Source organism: Oryzias latipes, chromosome 20 (genome assembly GCF_002234675.1).
Source record: "Oryzias latipes chromosome 20, ASM223467v1".
NCBI classification, from domain to species: Eukaryota; Metazoa; Chordata; class Actinopteri; order Beloniformes; family Adrianichthyidae; genus Oryzias; species Oryzias latipes.
Window position 1 is genome coordinate 6851669 of NC_019878.2, and position 26373 is coordinate 6878041.

General features: G+C 38.5%; 1 protein-coding gene and 1 long non-coding RNA gene across 3 annotated transcripts in view; both read left to right on the plus strand.

Moving 5' to 3' along the window:
* Positions 1 to 1410: 1410 nt before the first annotated feature.
* On the plus strand, positions 1411 to 3397 carry LOC110013566. Its single transcript, XR_002872353.1, has 3 exons — positions 1411 to 1644; positions 2935 to 3060; positions 3348 to 3397. It is a non-coding gene; the product is annotated as an uncharacterized LOC110013566 (long non-coding RNA).
* An 8440-nt stretch (positions 3398 to 11837) lies between these two features.
* LOC101157818 (myelin-associated glycoprotein-like) overlaps positions 11838 to 26373 on the plus strand; it is a 48771-nt gene continuing 34235 nt past the window's right edge. The window contains exons 1-8 of one of the 2 annotated variants that reach the window (XM_023950343.1): positions 11847 to 12107; positions 12494 to 12600; positions 12767 to 13156; positions 13306 to 13608; positions 13682 to 13945; positions 14773 to 14848; positions 14929 to 14959; positions 24263 to 25026. In XM_023950343.1, coding sequence (XP_023806111.1) covers positions 12103 to 12107; positions 12494 to 12600; positions 12767 to 13156; positions 13306 to 13608; positions 13682 to 13945; positions 14773 to 14848; positions 14929 to 14959; positions 24263 to 24499 — 1413 coding nt within the window. In that variant the 5' untranslated portion in view covers positions 11847 to 12102 and the 3' untranslated portion in view covers positions 24500 to 25026. Of the gene's footprint in view, positions 12108 to 12493; positions 12601 to 12766; positions 13157 to 13305; positions 13609 to 13681; positions 13946 to 14772; positions 14849 to 14928; positions 14960 to 24262; positions 25027 to 26373 lie in introns of those variants that run through there. The other variant, XM_023950344.1, reaches the window with a different exon arrangement.

A 26373-nucleotide genomic window follows, 5' to 3' on the forward strand; every position in this document is an offset into this window, starting at 1 on the left:
GATTTGCGTCGTGCATTGTGTTCTGCATTCTGATTGGCTAAAAAAGTCACTCCGCTTCTTCTCTACCTGTGCGTCAATAATGTCGCAGTTTAATATGTACACGTACGTAAATCAGCTTTCCAAATTACGTACATGCAAATCATCTTGCAATTTCAAGTTTCTCTAAAACCCATAGAAAAAGAGCAACACCAACTGTCAATCACTATGTTCTTCTCCCGAACAAACACACACAGCTGCACCGCGGGCTTGAGAAGGAGAAAACACTGCAGCTTCTCAGACTGAAGAGCATTGAAATACACCTGAGCCACTATTTGTCCGTTTGTACTTTGTATTTTTTTCATGATCATTTTAAATTTTCTCCCGTTTAATTTAATTACTCTCGGGTCGCGGTGGGCGGGGCTAATCTCCGCGTTTTGAAGCCTTCTGTTCACATCGATGATTCAAATTATTATTTGACAGTACAGTACAGAAGTTATTTGTTGAAAAAAAAAAACGTTTTTAAAGTACTTTGATTTGTGAAACAAATGCTTGAGCCTGTAAAACGGTTTGTTCTTTCTTTTCAATGTATAATAGAGTATTTAATTGTATATATATATATTTTTTTTAAATAGAGGTTTCTACTTCACGGATTTTGCCTATCACGGGTTCTTTCTGGAACGTAACCCCCGCGATAAACAAGGGTTTACTGTATATTATTTTTTTTCCCACCAAAGATGCAAGCTGTGCGTGAACATGTCGAACCCCAAAAAATAAATGTTTTGAAGTTCAGCTGACCTACAAATCCTTTTGGGAATGCGGTGAGTGGAAACATCACAATTTCCAGCATTTTTCTTTACAGGAATCAGTCAACTTTGTGGATAAACTGTCAGCTGTGATGCAAACAGATTTTTTTAATTGCTTTTTAATTTAAAGATAATTTCTGTGCTGTATTCTAAACATAATTTTGCTTTGTTCACAGCTGCCAAAAAGTTCAACATCCCAACCTTGGACTTGAAAGTGTTTGATGACTCAAAGACAGAAGTTGATGAGCAGGTTTTTGATCTCCAGTTGAAAAACCCAAACCTTGGTGTGTTGGAGATTTGTCTGGCTGAAGATACAAATCCAGAAGGTGAAGTTATTCTTTTAAATTGTAATTTATCTATTTTGTTTTGAATGGTTTTGGGTAAATTCCCCTTTGATGCCTGAATTTACTTCCAAGGGAAACGACCTGTGTTTTTGCTTTCAAGTACATGCTATATTAAGAAAATTTTTGAGCTGAAGAGTTTTGATTGTATATTTGCATCAATAGGAGTCTAAGGGTTAATGATTTATTTGACAGGATAGTGTGGGGAACAAAACACGGGCAAATAAGTATGAGTTTTTTATCCTATTGCTGTCTTAGACAAGATATTAAATCTGCTAAACTGTTAAGTCGGTCAGTATTTAAAAAATCTTTGTTTTTACTTTTTTTGTTTTTGCTATCATACTAATTTAAATATTACAGTAACTGAAAGCTTTAATACTTTGACAGATCAGTCGAGTTGTCCTGCAAAGAGCTGCAATACCAGTTCAAGTGGAGATACTGAAGTGGACTTAGATGACACCATAATATTACAACACAGTCCTACAACAAGACGAAGAGTTGAAGACATCTCTCTTGCCAAAGTAAGTAAATAATCTTTTCACAAAGTCATTTCAAGCGTTCAAAGTCATGCTGTCTTTCCAATTCAGTTTAGTTGTCAAACAGTGCAGTAATGCAGATCATCCAAACTAGTTTAAAGTTTTCTAGGGAAACAGCAGATTGCACCGAGTAAGTCACAACACATTGAATACATTCTGGAATACTGTCCTCATCATACAAACATATAATTCTTCTGTATTTCCTTCAACAAAGCTCTGCATAATTAACAAGATATTGACTATACGGGCGACAGTGGCTCAGGTGCTTGAGTGGGTCGTCCAATGACCGAAGGGTTGGCGGTTTGATCCCCGCTCCCACCAGCCAAAAAATGTCGTTGTGTCCTTGGGCAAGACACTTCACCCTCCTTGCCTCCAGTGTGGCTCCACTGGTGTGTGAATGTGCATGAATGATCCCGGTGATGGTCAGAGGGGCCGTAGGCGCGAAATGGCAGCCACGCCTCTGTCAGTCTGCCCCAGGGCAGCTGTGGCTACAACCGTAGCTTACCATCACCAAGTATAAATGAGGAGTGAATGAATAATGGACACACTGTAAGCGCTTTGAGTGTCTTGAAAAGCGCGGATAAATCCAATCCATTATTATCATTATACAAAGACAGACATTGATTATGCAGTTATTGAGGGGGAAAAATGTTTTCTGGGACATGGTTTCTGCAGTTCAATTGGAAATCACCTTCAAGTTCTTGACAGGACTGTTTTGCAGAGTTAAAAGGCCTTAATTTCCCATCATGATGGGCACGTTTAAAAGAACACGTTTAAAACTGCACATCTGAGTATTCACTCAAATTGGGATGAATCAGGAGCAGACAAAATAAATACAGTTTGAGGAAGGTCTCTATTGTGACGCACCACATGAAATGAAGTTGGTCCGAGTCCCTCTGCTCTATTCTGATGTGTCCACTTGCAGACAAACAGATCCATTAACATCTTCATCATACTTGTCTGAGCTGGATCTAAACTATGGCCAGAAAGCTTCAATATTGCTCACCATTTTGGTTTCACCACTAATGTTAGTTTTAGGTTGGAAGGACTGTAAGCTAGCGGGAGAGGGCGTAAACGAAGGGATGATCGGACATCAGCAGAGGGTAACTACTGTGTCAATAGCTACAACTCAGAAGTTAATTTCTGATCAACTCCAAACCACTCTGCACAAACTGTCTTTAAACATCATCTTAAAGTGCTTTAACCCCAGTAATCACTGATTGCTGTTGTATTTTTTATCATTATTAATATGGACTTTCAAATTTGATCCAATAGGCCGTTGCTGTCATTGGTGAGGATGCATCATCCGTTGAAGGTCATGTGAATGTCCTGCATATCCAGTACAGCAAGGTGCGAGAGGATATACTAAAGAAGTACCCTTTCTTGAAGACAACCTCAGGGGTCAGTGACATTTTAAATCGGTTCTCAGCTTAAAATACATTTTGAATGTCAATATAAGCAGAGGCATCTGCTAAAATGATCATTAACAGCTTTAACTCAATTGTAAAAACATTGTAATTTTCTAAACTTATATATAAATATATAGTCATTCAAGCCAAGTAATATTTATACAATGAGATCACTAAAGGGAAATGGCAATGAAAGAGGCAACAAAGAATATTAGAATGTATTGTCTTTTGTTTGTTTTGAAGTGAATGATTAATTTTCTAATTTTTTTCAATTTTCAGTTGTTTGATGATGTTGACCGAATGCATCCATCACCTGTCAGTTTAAGCCAGCGCTTCAAGGACGGCGTTTACCAGTATTGTGCCAAAGGTGCTTGAGCTTGTTCAAAGAAAAGCTCCATTAGCCAAAGTCTCCAAAGAAGCAAGAGAAGAGATGCTTGCAGAGGATCTACTAGGTATTCAAATAAAATGTAATCCTTGGTAATCTTTAGTGTGTTTTATAGTTCTTCTTTTTAGAATTCTTATCAATATTATCTTATCACATTTATGCATTTTATTATTTAAATTATGCATTTAAACTTGGTTATAAGTTTACTTTTTTATTGTCTATTTTTAGAAAATGTAGAATGCAGTAGAAAGATGTACTTAAGGTCTAGTGCTTCTTTTGTTAATGTCACAAGTTTTATTTCATGGTTTAAAAATGGTAACTGAAGTGCTATGTGCTGTTTACAATTGATCAAATGTTAAGGTTATAGTTACAATGAATGCAATGTGAACTGAAGGAAAAATATAGATTTTTCATTATTGTAAAATTGCTAATAATTGTAAATATATGCATCCTGTTGTGACACTGTGGAGCTTAAAACATTCATACTGTGAAAAATGTCAGAATTGTAATTGTTTTGAATGTTTAATAAATGTGATAAACAGTATACTGGTCTTTTAATGTGCTGTATCTGGTACAAATTTGCCATCAAAGGGTACAAAAGGCTTGTCACTGGGGCAGTACCCTTAAAAGAACAAATTTGTACCTTTTTTAAAGGTACATTATGGTACCATAGCACTATAAGGTACAATTTAGTCCACAGAGGTACATATTTGCCTTTGAAAGGTACATACTGAAAGGGTACAGATACGCACCTATATGAAAGGGTACAACATTTGTACCCTTGAGGGTACTGCCCCAGTGACAAGCCATTGTACCTCTAAAGGTACAAATTTTGCACATTTTTTCTGACAGTGCAGCGGCTTTGGGGCGATGTGTGAGCTTTTCAAAGCAGAAATGTCGCCCAGTCCTTAGAAACTGTTCAAACAGTCCCATGGATTTGTGTTTCCAGTCGTGTCCCGACAAAATAAAGGCTGATTTTATTGCCACATATTTACGTGCACCCAAGATGCAGATTGCGGCATTTCCCCGCATGGATTTTATGTTCATCCAGGCTAAATGTTGTTGTTAGCGCATGTTAGCCTTCACCTAACCCTTCTTCTGGCTTCATTCTGCCACAAAAAAAGCACCAACAACACAGATTAAAAATAAAACGATGAGCGAACAGGCGCTTCATAATAACTGTAACATTAACAAAAGCATGTTAAGAAGATCATCTCGTATTTTACCAAGCTGCTGCATAAATGTATATGGCAACTCACTTTGTTTACAGTGGGACTCATTTCCTCTTCCGGGAGTTTCAACACTACTTCGCATGCCCAAATGAATTATTCTGACCGAAAGTGTGACCATGTGAACGTTCGTTCTAATCGGAAAAAGTCTTTCTGGGCCCATGTACACGGTTGAATTTTAATCGACCATTGATTTGCCCATGTAACCGCGGCTACAACCTAAACTACAACCCCTGTTCCAGCTTTTAGCTGCATAAGATTGAAACGCTGATTCCCCCTGTTTAGTCCTGACTCTAGGCACCCACAGGAGGCCGGTCCCTGAGGCCCTTAGAGTCCGTGATGGTTCATACTAACATGTCAAAGATGCACTTTTGTGCAAGACCATGGAGAGACTTGTAAACAAGCAGAGCAGCTTTAAAGTCTATTCTTTGAGCTACAGGAAGAAAGTGCAGACACCTGAGCACATGACTGATGTGATGGTACTTCCTGGTTCTAGTCAGGACTCGAGCAGCAGCATTCTGGATGTACTGAAGCTGTTTTACAGCTCGTTTGGGGAGGCCAATGAGCAGGCCGTTACAGTAATCTAACTTACTGGAGACAAATTTATGAATAAGTATATCCAGGTCTGCCTTTGACACTATGTTTTTCAATTTTTGCAATGTTTTTCAGATGGTAAACTGACTTGATATGGCTGGTAAAGTTCAGGTTAGAGTCCATGATTACCCCTAGGTTTCTAACTTGATTTGAAGCTTTTAGAGACAGAGAGAGAAGGTAGCTGCTGACACTTTCTCTTTGTTTCTGTGGACCAAAGACAATGACTCCAGTCTTGTCTGAGTTTAGCTGGAGAAAGTTGTTTTGCATCCAAGCACTGATCTGTTTGATGCGACAGCTGATTGAATCCACCGGCCCATATTCACCTGCTGTCAGTGACACATAGATCTGAGTATCATCTGCATAGGGATAGTGATAAGATATTTTATTAATGCGAATTAACTGACCTAGTGGCAGCATGTAGAGGTTGAACAAAAGGGGTCCCAGGATTGATCCCTGGGGCACCCCACAGTTCAAGGCCATGTAGTCTGAGATACAACCCCCAATTTCAACAAAATATTTCCTGTCTTCTAGATAGGACTTGAACCAACTAAGGGCAGAGACAGAAATTGATAAGAGCAGTTTTGTGCTATGATGGGGTCTAAAACCTGACTGTAAAACATCAAATAAATTGTTTATTGAGAGAAAATCAATGAGCTGTTGGTAAACAACTTTTTCAAGGAGTTTTCATAAAAATGGAAACTTTGAGATGGGTCTGTAATTGTTCAATACTGTGACATCAAGATTGCTCTATTCAGGAGAGGTTTAATGACTGCAGTTTTTTAAGGCCTCAAGAAATGTTCCAGATTGAAGGGACATGTTAACTATTTGAGTAATTGGTGCTGACAAAATGTTCAGTATAGACTTTGGAAATCTATTGGGTCACACATCAAGGCAGCATGTAGACAAACGAAGACAGGTGATGACCTCTTGGAAAGTTTTGTCAGTTACAGGTACAGCTTAGAGTGACTAGGTGGCTGTTGGGTAGTTATTTGTGTTGTGGATTTTATGGCTTTTTTTAATCCCCTGAACCTTGTCATTGAAGAATACAGCAAACTCATTACATTTAGTTGTGCAAACCAGTTCCACTGGCAGCTGAGCTGGAGGGTTTGTTAATTTGTTAACTGTTGCGAACAAGACACAACAGTTCCTGCTGCAACTTCCAATGATTTTAGAAAATCACCTTACCCTTGTTTTGCATAAGATTTGGTTGTAGGTATTTAGTTCCCCCTTATATATTTCATAATGAGCCTGGAGTTTTGACTTGTGCCACTTCCGCTCAGCTCTGCGACACAGCCTTTTATATGCACTGACTAAATCATCGTTCATCCAGAAAGCTTTCTGTCTACTTTTTCTGATTGTCATCTTCACAGAGGCAATGGCATCCAAAACATTCAAAATGCTAGAAGTATCAGAGTTAACTAATTCATTAACATTAGCACCACAGGCGTTTTCAAAGTTTATCATTGCTGCAAACTGTGCCCAAGTGTTGTCATTTATGTGTCTCCTTCAGACAACTGCAAGACCAGGTGGTGGTCTGGGAGCAACGGACAGGTCTAAGAACACACAGAAATGATCAGACAGGGCGACATCAACCACACAGACATTGGGAATGATAACCCCCATTGTAATGAGCAGGTCCAGGGTGTGTCCCACTCACATTTTGAATAAGACCAAAGGTTTCAAGGACAGTGTTGAGCTCTTTTACATTTCTGTCATTGACATTATGATCATTAAAATCACCTGTAATAATTAAACCCTCAAAGCCTGTGCACACAACTGAGAGCATTTCAGAGAAATCATCAATGAAACTTTGGCTGTGCTGAGGAGGCTTGTCCATAAACTCCTTGAACTCAATTGTAAAGGAAACATACTCAAATGATGAAAACACACCCAATTACAATCGGTGGTTTGCAATATCATCTCTAAACAGTGCAGAAACGCATCCACCCTTTTTACTTTCTCGTATTTTAGATTCAGATATGAAGTTGGGGGAGTTGATTTGGCTAGAATGATGTTTCTTGTGTTTTGTCAAGCCATGTTTCAGTTAACAACATAAAATCAATATTATAAGAAGATATCAAATTATTGATTAAAAAAGATCTGACATTGAGTGCAGCAAGTTTGAGATTAGTTTCAGTTGGACTGGTCATGACCTTTCCTGCAGGGGATGTGAACTAGATTTCTTGCAGGTTCGATTCCCGCCTTGCACGCCCATGTGTCGATGCGTCCTTGGGGAAGACACTGAACCCCACCTTGCCTCTGGTGGTAGGCGGGCGCCTGTGTTTGGCAGCGGAGCCGCGCCACCAGTGTGTGAATGTATGTGTGACTGGGTGAATGGGTATGTGACATTTTGGTAGAGATGTGTATATACAGCGGTGAGTAACAAAGCATTAGACTAGGAATCACATTTAATTGGATGCTGACTTTGTTGGTGCTCCTCAGTTAAAGAAATAAAGTCTACAATGCTCACTGAAATGACTTAAAACGTTCAAAAGTAACAATAAATAAAAATTTATTGAAAATTAAATAATCAAAATCAGCTATTACTTTTGAGTTGTTGATTAACATAATTATAAAAAAAACTAATGAAAAAGGAATGGACAAAAAGGATGGTACCCATAACTTAATATTTTGTTGCACAACGTTTTGAGGCAATCACTGCAATTAAACGGTTTCTGTTTTTGTCAGTGAGCCTTCTGCACCTGTCCACAGGTATTTTGGACCACTCCTCATGAGCAAACTGCTCCAGTTGCCTCAGGTTTGACGGGTGTCTTCTCCAAATCGCATGTTTCAGCTCCTTCCACTGATGTTCAATGGGATTCAGATCTAGGCTCATAGAATAATCCAACGCTTTTCTCTTAGCCATTCTTGGGGGTTTTTGGCTGTGTGTTTTGGACCGTTGTCCTGTTGGAAGACCCATGACCTGCGACTGAGACCAAGCTTTCTGACACTAGGCAGCACATTTCTATCCAGAATGCCTTGATAATCTTGAGATTTGATTTTACCTTGCACAACTTCAAGACACCCTGTGCCAGATGCAGCAAAGCAGCCCCAAAACAGAACCGAGCCTCCTCCATGTTTCACAGTAGGGACGGTGTTCTTTTGGTTGTATGCTTCATTTTTGAGTCTACCAACATAGAGCTGATGTGCCTTACCCAAAAGCTCCAGTTTTGTCTCATCTGTCCAAAGGACATTTTCCCATAAGCTTTGTGGCTTGTCAACATGCATTTTTGCAAATTCCAGTCTGGCTTTTTTATGATTTCCTTTCAACAGTGGTGTCCTCCTTGGTCGTCTCCCATGAAGTCCACTCTGGCTCAAACGATGACGAATGGTGCGATCTGACACTGATGTACCTTGATCTAGGAGTTTACCTTTAATGTCTTTGGAGGTTGTTCTGGGCTCTTTGGACACAGTTCCAACTATTCGTCTCCTCAATTTGTCATCAATTTTCCTCTTCCGGCCACGTCCAGGGAGGTTGGCTACTGTCCCGTGGGTCTTAAACTTCTGAATATTATGTGCCACTGTCATCACAGGAACTTCAAGCTGCTTAGAGATGGTTTTATAGCCTTTACTTTTACGATGTTTGTCTATAATTTTGTTTCTAATGTTGTGAGGAAACTGGAGATTCTAAACAGGACTGTAAAATAGGAATATTTTTAGGTTCGTTCCCCTTCAGCTTCCTGCACACAGAAATGAATGAATAATGACTCAGAGACAGTTACTTATCTTTTGTGGAGGTTTTACTTCGTACAAACACGAAGGGGACAGACAGATGAACATGGTGCATTCAAAGTCCGAACCAACGAGCTCAGGGATGAGGTTGGTATAAAAGCCCTGCTTTTGCATATTCAGAAGATCGTCCGATGGACCCCGTGTGAAAATCACGCCCACAGGTTACTGCTGGAGAGAAGCTCCAAGGCTAAAGTGAAGATAAGTCTGAGGCCTGCTCAGCAGATCACACATGCACAGAAAAAAGGGAGGATGAGAATAAACTGTGAAAACAATAGCTTGGCTGTGCTGTCTTCAAATGTAATATAATTTTGAGATGACAATACATGCTCAGTGAATTAAGTTTAAACCATTAGTGTAATAAAAGTTAAAGGCAGTTTCTAACTATTCTTCACATACCCCCCTGTTTGTCATATCAAAATTATATATGGAAAGTCAGCAGAACACTTCTCATCATCAACCAAATACCATTTCACGAAGATTTTCAGTGTAGGCAGCATATTGGCTCTGCATCGAAAACTAAAGTGTATAAGTACATGTAAATACCAAAGAAAGCATAAAATCAACGTGAATAAATGAGCATATCAGAGGTGGTAGGTGATACATGAGTGTTGATGCGAAAACCTCCATGGCTAAACTTATACCATCTGTGTGAAACATTCATTGAGCAGTCAGGGAGGGCAAAATTCATCAACGGCTCCGTGCCCCTCGACAGCCATCACTAAGGATACGCATGCATCACCAGTCCAGACCTCGGCACAATTTCATTAATTAAAGTTACATAGAACAAGAAACAAATTAAGAAATAAAGAAAATAAACAAATTCAAATCAAACAAAAGAAAAACAATAAAATAAATCTGTAAAGACCAGTTTCAACCGCGAGCGGATGCGAATTAGGTTAATTGTAGGCATAATGCTGATAGAGTCGGCCTGGCAGCGATAATTCATTTGACACATGGAATCAAACAGGTGACAAAAAGAAAAAAGAAAAACAACACACAGAGGACCGGAGTGACTAGTTTTATCAGTACACTCCACCAGAAGTAAACCAATAAAGTGGGGACCCAGACCAGTAGGCGTCAGTCATCTGAGAATAAATTTGTGACTTAAGGGCCTTGACCTCATTGATGATGTGAGTGAGATCTCCAGAGGAAGAGGGAATAAAAGTACAAGATGAAACCACGAGCAACAGCTGGACCCATGTTAGCTGGTTCGAAGCTCACTGTAGCTGGAAGAGAGGAGTGCTAGAGGAAACAGTCCAGGGAGCGCCCCTCGCCAGGAGTAGTGTCTCAAAATGTCAGTCTTGTAGGCTCTCAGCAATTTACAGTGGCTTACGTGAATCCAGGAGGGTCGTTCAACAAGTCAGACTGCAGTTGGCATGGTGAGGAGAACCTTGAAGGGTCCTGTCCACCTCGGGTGTGACCAATCAGTCCGTTAAATGGTCTGCAGGAGAACCCGGTCACCGACAGAGGCCTTCTGGTGGGGATGCAGAGTCTGTGGGGAGGAGAGAGCTGGAGGCAGACTCAATGTGTTCCTTTGTTCTCACAGCTTTCTTCAAATAATCATGTAAATCATCAATGGTGTCAGTAGAGCCAGGCATGAGAGTAGAAAAAAAATCAGGAAAATAAATAAATAAATAAAATTGTGGGGAAAAAACACATTGAAAGTGAAACAGACAAAAACTGTGTCTCATTTTAACAGCACCATGAGCGTTAAGTCCTAAATAAATAAATCATACACGGACACAGTAAAACGGTAAAAACAGGCACATTGACTATTGGGAAAGTTTGAATGGAAGGGAGTAGAGCATACTGCAGGTGATTCTGGAGAATTCGCACAAGAGAATCACAGTTCACATTGTTTCAACTATCAGCATATCATATCATTGTTAATAAATATTCCACAATTTTCTCTAACACTCAAGTAACATTTACTTGAAAAGGCAGAGATGGTCTTGCACAGTTATTCATCAAAATATTCCAGATTCCACTTGTTTTTATTCCTTAATTTAAAACGATCAGAAATACCTAATTTAATAAAAGCTGCTGAATTTTCACATTTCTCAAGTGTTCACTTTAACTTTTTGCTGTCACCAAAACAGCGGAACAAACCTCCAATATAGCAGGAGTAATCTTCTTCGAAACATAAAAAGCAGGGAAATTTTTACAGTTTTTAATTTGTTTTCAACCTCTTAAGACCCGCTGTCCAAATGCAGGTACATCGTTTTTTGAGTTTTATTACAGTTAATTTTTCTTGACTGGGGCCTTGTAACTACATGTGTAGAGGGTTAGCTCAAATATTAGCTCGGGTCTAAATCTGTGGTTACCAGAGACAAACTGAGAATCATCTGTATTTCTGCTTGATACTGTCACTTCTTTATTTATGAAGGTCCTAGGATGTTAGAATATTAGGCAGTGGGATGGTTTTCACTGTAGCCACACAAGAAAAAGGCTCTGGTTCAAATCCTAACAGACTCCTTTCTGTGTGGAGTTTTCATGGTTTCCATGTTTGTCTTTGGGTTTTATTCAGACGTTCTGGCTTCTTCCCAAAGACCCAAATCCTGCTTCATGTTGGTCCGTCTGAAAAAAATCTGTTAGGAATGAATGTGACTGTGTGGTTGTCTGTGTCTGAGGTCTCCTAATGGAATCTAAAACTGAGGACTTTGTGTAGAACTAATTGGGTATAGAATGTTGGTGGATAAACTTGTGTAAAACTGTGTCTTCATCTTTTGAACCAAAAAGAGAAGTGAAGAAATTTGACAAGAAAAAAAAATATCAAACTCAAAGAAGAAGTTGAATGTATCAGCATTTTAAAGCAACTTTAGCTGCTTTGTTTCTTAGTTAATTTTTTTTTTACCATGGAAAACACTGAAAATACACAATTTATACAGAATAAATGAACCATCAAAGCTGTAATGACCTAAAGAGGATTTAGAAGATGACTTCCTCTGTCACAGTCACGGAAGGAACAAAACTTACATTTTGATAAACATCTATTTCTACACGACACGCTTTAAAAAAGAGAAGTTGCTTTTTGAGCTTCTTCATAGCAACTGAAGACAAAACTTTCTTGTTTCTCTGTTTCAGCTGCAGACTCATGTGGTGAGAAAACATTTACCTTCAGTCTTTAGATTTTCTCTTTCTATGCTTTTTTATAAACTATGGTGAAATGTTAAAATACTATTACTAATTCTGAGCTATTATTTTTTATTAAAAAAAGAAAAAACACCAACAGGTTATGTTTGGAGATAAACTTAGATATTCATTAAAAAATTAATTGAATTATAGTTTTTTAAGATATACGAACACCAAAGTAGTCGCTTGTTTGAAATGAGAATAGTTAAATAATCAGATTTCATGTTTCTTTCAAAATAAATCATAATGTCTCAGTGAAATTAAACCTTATATATTCACAGATATAAAGTTTTTGTGTGAGCTGTTTTCATTAGTAATTCTTATACCTTAAAACTTTGTTTCTTTCCAAATAGTCATCTAGTTTCCACAGAAATGAAGGATGAAAGTAGGAGTTTGCTGGCAGCTCCGTTTGTGAAGGTGCTGACAGTCAACATGTTCCTGAGTGTCTTCTTCCTTCCAGGTCAGATGTTTGTTCTCTTTCATCTGCAGACAGTTTTCCAATCATTTCTGCTTTGAAATATTTATTCTAATGTTGTTTAAAGGCTCCATGTGGAACAAACTGCAGCTGAACTGCAGGTTGTTTATCAGAATTTATCATTAAATCCACATCATCTTCATCATTACAGGAGTTTGGGCTGAATGTAAAGAACCGTCATTCCTCCACATTACTGCATCAAAGACGCTGGAAGCTCTGAGTGGATCCTGTTTGATAATTCCATGTAGCTTTACTACTACACCAGGAAATGAACAGAAGTTTGACAACACTAGAAAAATCATTGGAATGTGGATTAAGAATAATCGCGATTTTGAGAACAATCCAGAGAATGTGATTTTCAACAGCAGTAAGCAGCAAAACATCTATCCAATGAAGATCATTGGAAACCTGACACAGAATAACTGCACCACTTTGTTTTCTAATTTAACTTCAAATTATACAGAAAAATATTATTTTAGGATTGAAAATGGAGGATTTAAAGCAGGCGACTTTTGCAATTATTCTGAGGTAAAAATTCAAGGTAAGAACTTTTTCTGTTTTTGACAATTATGCTGATGTTAGTTGTTTTTCTAGTGAGGGAAATGAAACCCTGTGTTAGAAAACAAACATATGTATTTAGTTGTTTGCATTTATTAGGTTTTTTTCTCTGTGTTTGATGTGGAAGCACAGATTCTCCTCAGAGTCCCAGCATTGAAATCCCAGATGATCCTAAGGAGGGGGCGTCTGTCTCCATCACCTGCTCGGCTCCCACTCCCTGTCTTCACTCCCCTCCTAAACTCACCTGGAATCTCCAACCAGACTTTCAGAGACAAACAGAGAAAAACACGGATGGAAGCTTTACGACTAAAATCCAGAAGATCATCACTCTGTCAGACACTCATGATGGATTGATCATCAACTGTTCTGCCAGATATCCTGTGAATGGAGGACCACCAAAGACAGCAGAGACACACAAGACTCTCAGTGTTTCATGTAAGTGATCTGTCAGCACATCACACTTCAGCTGCTTCTGATGAATAAAGTTTCTGTGTCACATTTTCCTCAGATGCTCCTAAGAAGACCTCAGCATCCATCAGTCCATCAGGTTTAGTGTCAGCAGGTAGCTGGGTGACGATGACCTGTTCCAGCAGAGCCAAGCCTGCTGTCAGCAACTTCATCTGGTTCAGGAGCAGCAAAGATGGAGACGTGAAAGTAGCTGAAGGAGAATCTTACAGCCTGAATGCCACAGAGGGAGGAAGAGTTTATTACTGTGTGGCTACAAATGATCTGGGGAACCAGACGTCTCCAAAGATTGATCTGACTGTTGGAGGTAAGTGGAAAATTTAAAAGATCTGAATCTTTGCCAGGATTTACAAGTAAAGAAGCTGCACGTCACTTTTTTTTCCCGTAAAATGTGAGGTTAACCAGTACTAAATCAATCAGTCAACATTTTGTCAATGAGAAATATTTAGACATGCAGCATCAACTGTGGGAGAAAGTAGGAGTATATAAGGCATCTGAAGAACAACTGCAGACAAATGATCTGAACTCCAAATTGTTCAAATCTATAAATCAGGGATTATGGGTTAAATTAAACTGAAATTCAAAACAACTTAGTGAAAACCAGTAGCAGTAGCTTTTCTCTTGAGGTCAAATGACTACAAGAAGTGTTATAGTGAGAAAATATGAGTATTTTTATTAAGGGTAAAAGCAAAATACCTTAATAAATTTAAAAGAAAATAAAAAATTTAGAAACCATTGATTTAACATAAAATGTATTTAAATTGATCTGGTAAACTGAAGGTACAAACAATTTCACAGAGGTAGTTGTTAGATTTAGTTATGAGCAGACACGTTTATGTAAAAGTACAAATAAATGAGGAACAGGACAATCAAAAAAAAAATAGATGTGGGTCCACAATTTAATAAAACAACTTCTTCTTTTAAGGTGCCACAATAAGTTTCAAAGTAATTTAGGTTTTGGGCTTTTCTTTGGAGATTGGCCAGTGAGTGTTCAATTTAACATGAGAAATAAGATGATTTTTAAAAATTCTTTTTTATGTATTATTATTTATTCTAGATCTTCATTTAAGTTTTGGGAAAACTATTGTCCCGCTTTTATTTTAGCAAGTCTTGATCATTTGTTTTTTTCTTTAGAGAATCTAAATTTCATTTATATCATCTCTGGAGCAGCTGCTGGGATCCTCCTCCTCCTCCTGATTGTCTGTATTGGGTAAGTTCTTCCCTCCTGTTTACCACCTTTGAACTGTTATCACTTTAAATTATTTTTAATGTTTTTCTGATGTCTTCCAGGTGTTTTAGAAAAAATAAGCAACAGCAGCAGGTTAGTAAAGAGTCAACTTTACCTCACAATGCTCAAGTATTGGATAATCATTGTCAGGGACTTAGTAATAATAATGTACCAGAGGGCTTGAAGTTGAATAAGTAAATGTTAGGTTTGTCTGTTTTACTCCTGTTCTTTCATCAGAAAAGTATTTCCTGTTCATAGTTAAAAGTTAAAAGCACATACTATCACATGCTGAACATCAACATCTAATTGCAATCCACAAGGGAGGTGCAAAAGTTACATTTAAGTATGTACTCTTTTTATATAGAGGATCATGAAGCAATGATGGTATGTATATACATTATTGTATGTTGGAAAAAGGATGATGGCCAACCAAAGAAGACTTAAAGACCCAAAATTTTGTTTTTGTTGTTTTTAACATGTTCTTTTAACATTTTCTGTATGATGGTGGACATACTACGGTGGCCATGAAGTGCAAAGCATTCAACAAATCACTCGATACAAAAACATTTTTAAGATCACAAAAATTAAAAAAAAATGTTAAAAAGCAGTATTACATTTTAGAAAACAAAACAAATTTTCAGAAACCAAAGCTTAAAAAACAAAAATGAAAAAAAAAAAAAACATTTCAGAAAACAAAATTAATTTCCAGAAAACAAAATGAAATATTAAAAAATTAAAACATTTCAGAAAAAAAATGAAATATTAAAAAATGAAAAACATTTCAGAACACAGAATTAATTTCCAGAAAACAAAATGAAATCTTTAAAAATGAAAAACATTTCCAAACCGGAAGAGGCAGGTACTATGGGACAACGCTGATTGGATGATGATGTTTGTCAATCATTTGAACTGAAAAGTATTTTAAATGAAGCGATGCCGGATTTTATCGTCCAAACAACAATGTACCATAATAATCCACGTATTTCCCATTTATATATCAAATAAAAAATGCAGCAAACAGTTAATGAACTTTTAAATTCTTTTTTTAACATTTTGCCTGACACACGAATCACCCGGAAGTAGTTGTGAGCCCTTTAACTATGAACGCTGTGCGCTAATGTCTACGGCTGCGAGGTTCACGCTGGAAATCATCTTCATTTTCCAGGTAAGAATCAATTCTGTGATCTTTTCTTTTGTCAGTCACATGTCTCTAAGGATGTTAATTTGAGGATGTTAAATAAAAGTGCTGCTTTGAAAAGATAATTTTTTTTTATCATGCGCATGCGCAAAAGGAACCCGATGGAGATAGCCGTTGCCGTTTTCGGTGACAACATGAAAGCTCCGAGCCAGCCTGATTCTGTGATTTATACAGTAATTACAGTAATTATATGGCATCAGTGTTGCTAAAAATCGACTTTGAGATTGAAATCAGTAAACAAGTTATTATAGGAAATAATATTAAACTAAGGGCATTGTATATTTTTGAACCATGCATATACATGAACTGACACTTAAAATGAAATTTAAAAGTTTATAAAATACTTAATTGAATTAACGTGTGATATTTCTGCAGGGGAAGTTTCTCAAAGCGAAGTTCCAGAAAAGTTTGTGCTGCAGAAGAACAGATGGCAGCTCTACATGGGAATACAAAAAGACTAAAGTCATTCATATCATTGTGCAGTGTACAGGCAAGTCACCATGATTTATGTGCAATGTAATCATTAATGATTATTTAACCTTAATATCTAATTTTTTTTTTTTTTAATTTCAGGTCCTTTAAAAAAAAAAGTCTTTAACCTGCTGCATAAGCCTGATTAGTTGTAAATGATGCAGTGGGGAGTGAAAGACGAAGCATAATTCCTGGCTTTAGCGTCTAGTTGATGATCTGGAAATCACATCTATGAGGAATCGCATCAAACACTTGTACAACTCCAAACAACTTAATGTTCCTTTAAGCAAAACTCCAGTTTAAAATGTTCAAATTAGACTTGCTTCATTTAGGAGTTTTTTACGTGGCCCAGAAGGGTCACAACACAACAAATTAACTTTACACACAACACATTAACTTTACACACAAAACATTAACTTAACACACAAAACATTAACTTAACACACAACACATTAACTCACAACACAACACATTAACTCACAACACAATAACTCACAACACAACACAATAACTCACAACACATTAACTCACAACACAACACAATAACTCACAACACAATAAGGCAAGGCAAGGCAAGGCAAGTTTATTTGTATAGCACAATTCGTACACAAAGTAATTCAAGGTGCTTCACAAAACAGAAAAATGCATTAAAATCACAATACATCATAGAAATAATCAACATAAAATTTACTTTAAAAGAAAAGGAAAAAAAAAAAAAAAGATTTAAAAAGAAGGAAGGAATAGGACCTTTGCAGATAGGACCTTTCAGTCATATACACGGCTAAACAGAAATGTTTTAAGTCTAGATTTGAACATGAAAACAGAAGAGGCCTGTCTTACGCCTTCAGGGAGGCTGTTCCAGATTTTAGCTGCAGAATATTGAAACGCTGATTCCCCTTGTTTAGTTCTGACTCTGGGAATCAACAGGAGGCCGGTCCCTGAGGTCCTCAGAGTACGAGATGGTTCATATGGCACTAACATGTCAGAGATGTACTTTGGTGCGTGGCCATGGAGAGACTTGTACACAAGCAGAGCTGCTTTGAAGTCTATTCTTTGAGGTACAGGGAGCCAGTGCAAAGACCTGAGCACAGGACTAATGTGATCATACTTCCTGGTTTTGGTCAGGACTCGAGCAGCAGCATTCTGGATGTACTGAAGCTGTTTTACAGCTCGTTTGGAGAGGCCGGTGAGCAGGCCGTTACAGTAGTCTAACCTACTGGAGACAAATGCATGGATAAGTATCTCCAGGTCTCGCTTTGAGATTATGTTTTTGATTTTGGCAATGTTTTTCAGGTGGTAAAATGCAGCTGATGTTACTGACTTGATATGGCTGTTAAAGTTCAATAACTCACAACACATTAACTCACAACACAACACATTAACTCACAACGGAAGTAAAGCTGCAATGGAAGTGCTTTTATTCTGAAATTTCCACTGGGCTGAGTGGCTAACTGCCTAACAGAAAGTAACGTCACAGTGAGCTGTGGAGGGAGCATGTTTCTTCTACAAGAGAAGCTACACAATGTTAACGCACACTCCTCCATGCTGCACTCACACCCCTCTCTGTCGCTGCACGTGCTCCGCTCCTCTCCGTTCTTCAGCCCCCTCCTCTCACACTCACTCGGTCCCCAACACCCCCCACCCACCCACACACCCTCCCAGTCCCTGCACGCGCTCCTCCCCTTTCTTCCGCTCCCTCTTTATGGAATTACGTTTCTGCCATAAACTGAAAGGGCGTAAAGAGAACTAAGCGGGCGTATTTAGGAACTGAGTGAGTGAACCTTAAAACCGCGCAGGTGCAATTCTAACTGAGAAGTGATCTTGCGCGGTCAATTCCTTTTTGCGCGCTCATGTGGATTTACGCTCAGTGTTAAGGGGGCGTTTTTGTCACTTTTGGGGCAGGAACCTTTCTGGTTGATCTGATTGGCTGAAATTTGCATGGCCTATCGGCGAGGCAGAGGGGCGGGACCTTCATTTTTCAGTGCGGTGGGGGGGGTTAACAGGCGGCTCTTGAGCTGCGTGCGGCTCTCTGACTTTTATCATATTTTCTATATTCAGTACTTTCACAACCATAAGGCCGTGAAAGAAGACCCCCCCCCCCCCATAGTACAAAGGAGCAGATATGTGAATAATGCAGAACAACTTCGTTTGGAAACCCTGGAAATGCAAAGAGACACGATTATGAGGCAAAGTTTAAACTGCAGCTGTCAGCTATGCGGAGGAACACGGGAATAGTGCAGCTGCAGTTCGGTTAAATTAGATCTTCACAGATTCGGACTTCCTGCTTCAATAACTCTTCTGATAAACGTTCAAATGTGTCAGCAAGTATCTCACTCATTTTGTATTAACACAGAGAGTGAACTACAAAAGCATTTTTAAAGAAAAAAGTTCGTTTTTATTGCCTTTTAATCAGAATTGTTCGTTTCAAGCTGTGAATGCAAACAGAGCAGCAGGCCGGCTGCCAATGGAGCGTCAAAAAAGTGCAACCTCTGTGAAACAGCATTATGTAAAAATCAGTGAACTTTTAAAAAGTGAATAAATGTCTATATTTATATGAATTGGTAATGAAGACTCGTCAGCATAGTCATGCTACATTATTATTTATTATACTAAATTTTGTTAGAAAGTCAACCTCCATTTTATTGCTTATAGTTTTTAAAATTTAATAGAGATATGAATCATAACATAAATGCACAATAGCTCTGAAGATACTAAAGCTTCTGTCACCAAACCTCCTGTACTGACTAATCATGACCTTATTGTCCTACTGCAATAAAGATTATGTCATAATTCACGTTTATTGTAAGGAATTTTTCATATTAACATATTGATCAGATTTGGTCAAAAATGCTCAATGGCTTTGAAGATGCTGTAGTTAGTGACACAAAACTTTCTCTACTGACTAATCATGACCTTATTTTATTTTATTATATTATATTTTCCTACTAAAATAAAGATTATGCAAAAATAAAAAAATTCTGGCATCTTCAGAGCTATTGAGGATTTTTGACCAAATCTGATCCATTTGTAAATATGAAAAATTCCTATAAATAAACAAAGTGAACTATTGACATTCTTTATTTTAGTTAGACAATAAGGTCATGTCAAGTTACTGATAACTTTAGTCATGATTCATATCTATTAAAATTTGAAAAAGTATATGCAACAAGATAAAATAAAGATGGACTTTCCTACAAAATATGTATTGTAACAAGAATATGCTTTATAATAGTTTTATGATTTTTTTGTAAGATTATTGATTTTTACACAGTGGTGTTTCACAGTTCACAGAGGTTGCACTTTGTTGACGGTCCCTTGGCAGCCGGCTGCTGCATGTCTGCATTCACAGCTTAAAGCGAACAATTCTGATTAAAAGGCAAAAAAACGATATTTTTTCTTTAGAAAAGCATTTGTGGTTCACTCTCTGTGTTAATACAAAAGGATTGAGATACTTGTTGACACATTTGAACGTTGATCAGAAGAGTTATTGGAAGAAGCAAGAAGTCCGAACCTTTGAAGATCTTTCTAACTTATCGAACCTCAGCTCCCCAGAGAATTTAAAATAATGAATCCATGGTTCACAAGTGAGGACGCTTGGAAAACCAACTCCGACAAGACAAGAAGACGCAGCAGCAGCTGAGTTTCCGCGAAAAAGGAAAGGCCTGTGTTGGAAGATCGACTCGAGGCTGAGCGCTGCTACTTCCTAGATAAGAACTAGATGACCGTGAAAAGAGCCATCCTCCTCCCCCCTTACCGGGACGCAGCGCCGGCAAGTTACTTTGGGACTGCAGGACTTAAAGTTGGCCTGAGGTGTCTGCTTACACTGTTCTTTGGGGCCGCATAGCAAAGAGACGGACTCTGATGATGAGGAAAGGGAAGCCGGCGTGTCTGATAGATGTAGTCCAGCTGTTCCAGATGCAGAAGATGAGGACTTTGATGGATTAGAAATGCTGATTGATGACTGAAAAAATAAATCACAACCAACTCAGTTTTGCGCTCGCTGCCCTTTTTAAACACACACCAGCGTGCATGTTTCACCGGTATGTGTGTTAACGTTAAATACAGAAAAAACACTCAAAACTGAAACGACGCCGTTTAATCCAGTGCTGTTGTAAGGAGAGGAGAGGAGGGGGTTATGAGAAATAATATGGCTGTAATTGTGTGTTTGTCTGGCAGGTCAGTGTGTGGTGTGGCTCTTTGACTATCAGAGTTAGAGATGTCGGCTCTTTGTGTCAAACTTGTTTGTCCCCCCCTGTTAGAGGCAATCATAGAAAAAAAACGCGGATGTAACGTGGATTAAAACATTAACCAACGACCCAAAACTAAGGTAAGAAAGTGCAGCGGGTTTTTCTGTGCTGTATGTTTTTCTCATGTGAAATTCACTGCATTTGTCATCGTTTTAATGCTTTTGATCCACGTTACAGCCGCTGTTCGATTTCTATTAAAGCCCCAAAATGAAAGTCCCGCCCCGCTGCCTGGCATGCAAATTTCAGCCAATCAGATCAACCAGAAAGGTTCCTGCCCCTAAGTGACAAACACACCCCTGAATACCGCCCCCAAGTGACAAAAACGCCCCCTTGACACTGAGCGTAAATCCAGGTGAGGGCGCAAAAGACAACTGACCGAGCAGGATCACTGCTCAGTTAGGATTTCAGCCGTTCAGTTGTAAAATACAGGGTCGCTTGGTTAGAATTGCGCCATCACAGTTGTAAGGTTCACTCACTCAGTTTCTAAATACACCCGCTTAGTTGTCTTTACGCCCTTTCAATTTTTGGCATTTATGTAATTCGATACTCTTCCTCTTCCTCTCACACACGCACGCGGTCCCCAACACTTGACACGACAAATGTGGAGAGATCGCACTGTCAGGCTTTAATGAACACAATTTCGAAGAGGCGGGGCGTTGCACTCCCCCAACAACAGGTCCAGAGCCCGGTCCATTAAGCTCTGCCGTTCACGGAGCTTCAGTAAAAACTCCAAAAGCCACACGGCCTAACGTTGGCCGCTATTATATATTCATGAGTGGGAAAAAAACCCGCTGAAACGACCTTAAAACCCAAATTATGCATTTTTGACCGCAAATTTACACCCAAAACCGCCCAATCTAGCAACGCTGCTGCTTGCTTCTCTTGTAGAAATTTTTTTTTTTTTGCTCAATTTTTATTTGTTCTTCATGTTTTATCAAAACAAACAACCCAAAAAAAAATGTCGATGTAATAGTTTTTTTTTTTTTTTTTTTTTTTTTTTTAATTGAACAATTGCAACATACAAAACAGCTCACTGTGACGTTACTTTCTGTTAGGCAGTTAGCCACTCAGCCCAGTGGAAAAAAAATAAGTAAAAAAATAAATAAATAAAAGCACTTCCATTGCAGCTTAACTTCCGTTGTGAGTTAAAGTGTTGTGAGGTAAGTTAATGTGTTGTGAGTTATTGTGTTGTTTTGTGAGTTAATGTGTTGTTTTGTGAGTTAATGTGTTGTGTTGTGAGTTATTGTGTTGTGAGTTAATGTGTTGTGTTGTGAGTTATTGTGTTGTGTTGTGAGTTAATGTGTTGTGTTGTGAGTTAATGTGTTGTGTGTAAAGTTAATGTGTTGTGTGTAAAGTTAATGTGTTGTGTTGTGACCCTTCTGGGCCACCGTAGTTTTTCCATGTTTACCATTTTAGGTTTTAAAGCTTTATTAACAAAATTGATGTTTGATTTTCAAAGCTGTGGTTTAGAAATGTTTCTTTGTCAATGAAAAAACTGAATGCTGATATGAGGATTGTAATAATGGATATGAAAATAAACAAATTTGTTTCATAGCAATGCAGTATATTTATTGAAAACTTAACATGAATACGTTATTCAGTAACAGAAACAAAGAAACGGTTGTGGATTTTCCTTTATGGGCTTCGTCATGCAGTCAATCAAATGTTGCGCTTACAATCAGCATTTACTCAGCGTACCTGTCAGCCACATTTATTAGAGGAAAAATGCATCTGGGAAAAGTCTGTTTGTGCTTAACAACTATATCAAAAAGAGTCATGTCAGGGAAGGTTTGTCCACATTGCTGCTCAGCATCACATCCTGAGGAAGTTGTACAGGTAAGGAACGACAATTTCTGCTCGTACATGCTTGCAGCTTCCTCTGCACTGGACTCCAGCTCCATTGAAATCCCTGACAGAGATAAATTAAAAATCTCTGACAGAAAAACATCGGCTGCCGTTCATCTTTCATTCAGGAAAAAGTTGAGTTCATCAAAATGAGGAGAAAATGTGTTATACCAGAAATTCATTAGGGAGGGGTCAAAACACCAAACTCAGAATAAAATACATTATTTCAGTCTTATAAAAATACATTCTAAAACATTTTGGTATTCCTCCTCTGCCTGAAAGACTAAAATGTTTTTTTTTAAAGATTTTTTTTAGACTACAGACTTTGCCACCGTTAGTTACACACCTGGACGTGTCTGATGATGTGCACATCCAGTCATTTACTGTCATGTTTCTGTGCACTGACACAATCTAAAGTCACAGATCTTAATAGTGTGAATAAGAAGCATTCATAAATGTTATTCTGAGACACAAACTGCTGCAGTTTACCTGACAGCTTAGCTGATTTATGCGGCTGGTACACCTGTCTGAGAATCCTGCCCACGTGACCCCCCCCTCTCCAGGTGATGAGGTAACCTGTCATTAACGTATGACTGAAGGATCTTGGATCTGTCTGTAAACACCCACCTAGAAATCACGTTTAACGCTGCATTAATTAGATCAAACAAATGTGCCTCCATACCTTATCTGTGGATGGCGGGACTGCATTTCCTGATGTGCTCCGTCTAACACCAGTTTCTTCGCAGCTGTTGCTTCAGACAGAATCCTTTCACGACATTTCAAAACATTTGTAAACCTGGTTGGTTTTGATATTTCTGCATGCGTTATGTCATCACATCCGCTAAATATTCAAAGATTAATGTTTAAGTTAACGTTTTATCGTCCTTCCCTTTCATTGTTTACCTGCAGAACGGACGTCATCCACACAAACTACTTCCGGGTGACAAGTTCTGCTTCAGACGAAATATAAAAAAAATTGAAACCTTCATTATCAGTTTGCTGCATTTTTGATTTAATATGTAAATGGGAAATACGTGGATTATTATGGTACATTGTAGTTTGGACGATAAAATCCGGCATCGCTTCATTTAAAATACTTTTCAGTTCAAATGATTGACAAACATCATCATCCAATCAGCGTTGTCCCATAGTACCTGCCTCTTCCGGTTTGGAAATGTTTTTCATTTTTTAATATTTCATTTTTTTTCTGAAATGTTTTCATTTTTTATTATTTCATTTTTTTTCTGGAAATTAATTTTGTTTTCTGAAATGTTTTTTTTTTTCGTTTTTCTTTTTTAAGTTTTGGTTTCTGAAATTTTATTTTGTTTTCTAAAATGTAATACTGCTTTTTAAATTGTTGCTGTGATCTTAAAAATGTTTTTGTATCAAGTGATTTGTTGAATGGTTTGCACTTCAGGGCCACCCTAACATACAGTACACAATGACTTAGGTTATAACTGAAAGCAACAGGAAATGCTGCCGTGGTAAATAATGAGTCTCAATGATGATAATAGTTTGACATCTTCCACCATGCTCTTTGTCTGAAAAGAAGTCAAACACTTCTAAAGTCTGTTTTAAAATTGGGATTTTCTGCTTATAATAATTATTTATTCATATTGTTGATGTTTTCAACAGCAACAACCTGCAACTGAGCTTCAACTTCAAGGACCAACCGTTAAAACTGAAGATGAGCTACACTATGGAGACTTGAACTTCAAACGGAGATCTGAGGGTTCCTCAGCCTCTCCACAGGACAGAAGCCAGCAGCAGGACACTGTGTACGCAGAGGTCAAAGGGTCTCAAAGGGGAAACATTTCCACACAGGCTGCTGACAAAACAGAAGATATTTATGCTCAAGTGAAGAAAAAATGATGGTAGTTTCACCCAGAAATACGACCCATCTGTTCTTCAAGTGTTGCATTGGTCAGGATACTGTACATGGGAAATAGGAAGTTTGTTCTTTTACCCAACACGTTCCTCAACCCCTCCTCCCGTACCCCCTCCCCCCCGATGCCCTCATGACTCTGCAAAAGGGAGGGTGAGCGCCAGCGGGTCCTGGCGAGGTAGCCTCCAGGGCTTTCCTCACCCATGCACTCTCACACACATACTTCTGGTTGCCCCCCATCCCTGGTCGCCACATAGTAACCCCCTCAAGCCCATCGACCCCCCTGAGAGGACCAAGCAGGTGAAGACCGGCCGCCCCTCCCTGATCTCACCTATGTATTGTGGTGTGGTAGTGCAGTGTGTGCGGTAGTGGGTCCCACTGATGCCAAGCAGCAGAGCCCCCTCACCCCGTCGTCCTTCTGTGTGTAGTGTGTATTTGCTGTGTGTGTGGTGCCAACATGCAGTGTGTAGTGAGAGATGAGCCCGTTTCACCGTGCCCCCCCCCCCCCCCCCCCCCAACCAGACCATCCCCACGAGACCCAAATGAATCAAGGAGGAATGAGAACCTTTTTTGACAGTTGATACCTACTGTATTTGTTCCTCAAATGTGTTCATAAAAAGCTGTTTTGTTTGTCACATTATGCTCTCTCTTTTGACTATTTCAGTGTTTATTTTGTATTTTTTCAGGGCAAAATTTTTAACTTTCCTTTAACCTTATATTCTAAAAAGCTGTTGGCAACAATTGCAATTTTCATTAAGTATTTACATTTTGTTGCGGCATTATTAGATCTGTTCATTTTTTAACTTTTGTGTGTTGGAAAAATTTATATAAGTTGCATTTGCTTTTATGCATTACCTAGCCATATAGGTAATATATTCATGCATGCAGAAGTGTCTGTGTCCAAGTTTGTTTCACAGGAAGTTGAAGGTGAAACTCTTGGGAGGAAACCGACTATCTTAGCGTCTTCCCAGCATCGGCGTAAAGGCTATGTGTTATCTGTGTCAAGACCGGAATCAAGGGCCTCTCTGTGTCAGTTATCCGTGAGAAAAGACTTAGCAGGTCCAAAGATGATGCGGGAAGACTGTGAAAAGACGGACATGTTGCAATTAATGTTTTCTGATAGCATTGCAGCTGTGTTTTTATCTTTTTCCCCTCCTTAGAGCTCAGCTCATGTGTAAATTAGTGAATACCCAACAAACTTAATAAAAGAGGAGGCGACAGAATATGCGCCAGAGCGGAGAGAGATTGTTCCTGGGTATGAACTCTGTTCGTTCTCCTTGTAAAAGGTACCTTTGGTCTGTTGTCTTTCTTTCCCTATGTTGTTATTCTGATGTTGCAGGTTGTTTTGTTTTTTTAAATATCTTTTTATTGCTTTTTTAACAAGGTTTTAAACACACACAACACAAACACTGCCTTGCAGGTTGTTTTAACCCAACAATGCGTATGTTTAAAATTAGGAATATGTTTATACTTACATTTTTCAGTGACGCGTGTGAATGGACATGTAAACTGTAGTCAGTATTATGAACTGTAGAACTACTTCAATGGACCCAAATCCTGTCATCCATATTCTGAACTTTTTTTCATTCGATAATCTGTTAACCAACAAATGGGCACCAGAACAGCACCGGGTGACAGGGGCAACAAAACACATCCTTCTTTTTTTTTTTTTTTTTTTACATATAATCAGATTCTGAAGGAAGTAAAATTTTGAAAAACTACCGAACCCTCCCCACTACCTCTGACTCATTCTTGAAAAATATCAAGTTTTTCTGTCACATGTCGAAAATCTATCCTCTACTTTCTCAAAGCTGCTGCACAGACTGCTGTATTGAAACGCCCAAGCTAGCAAAGTTAACGA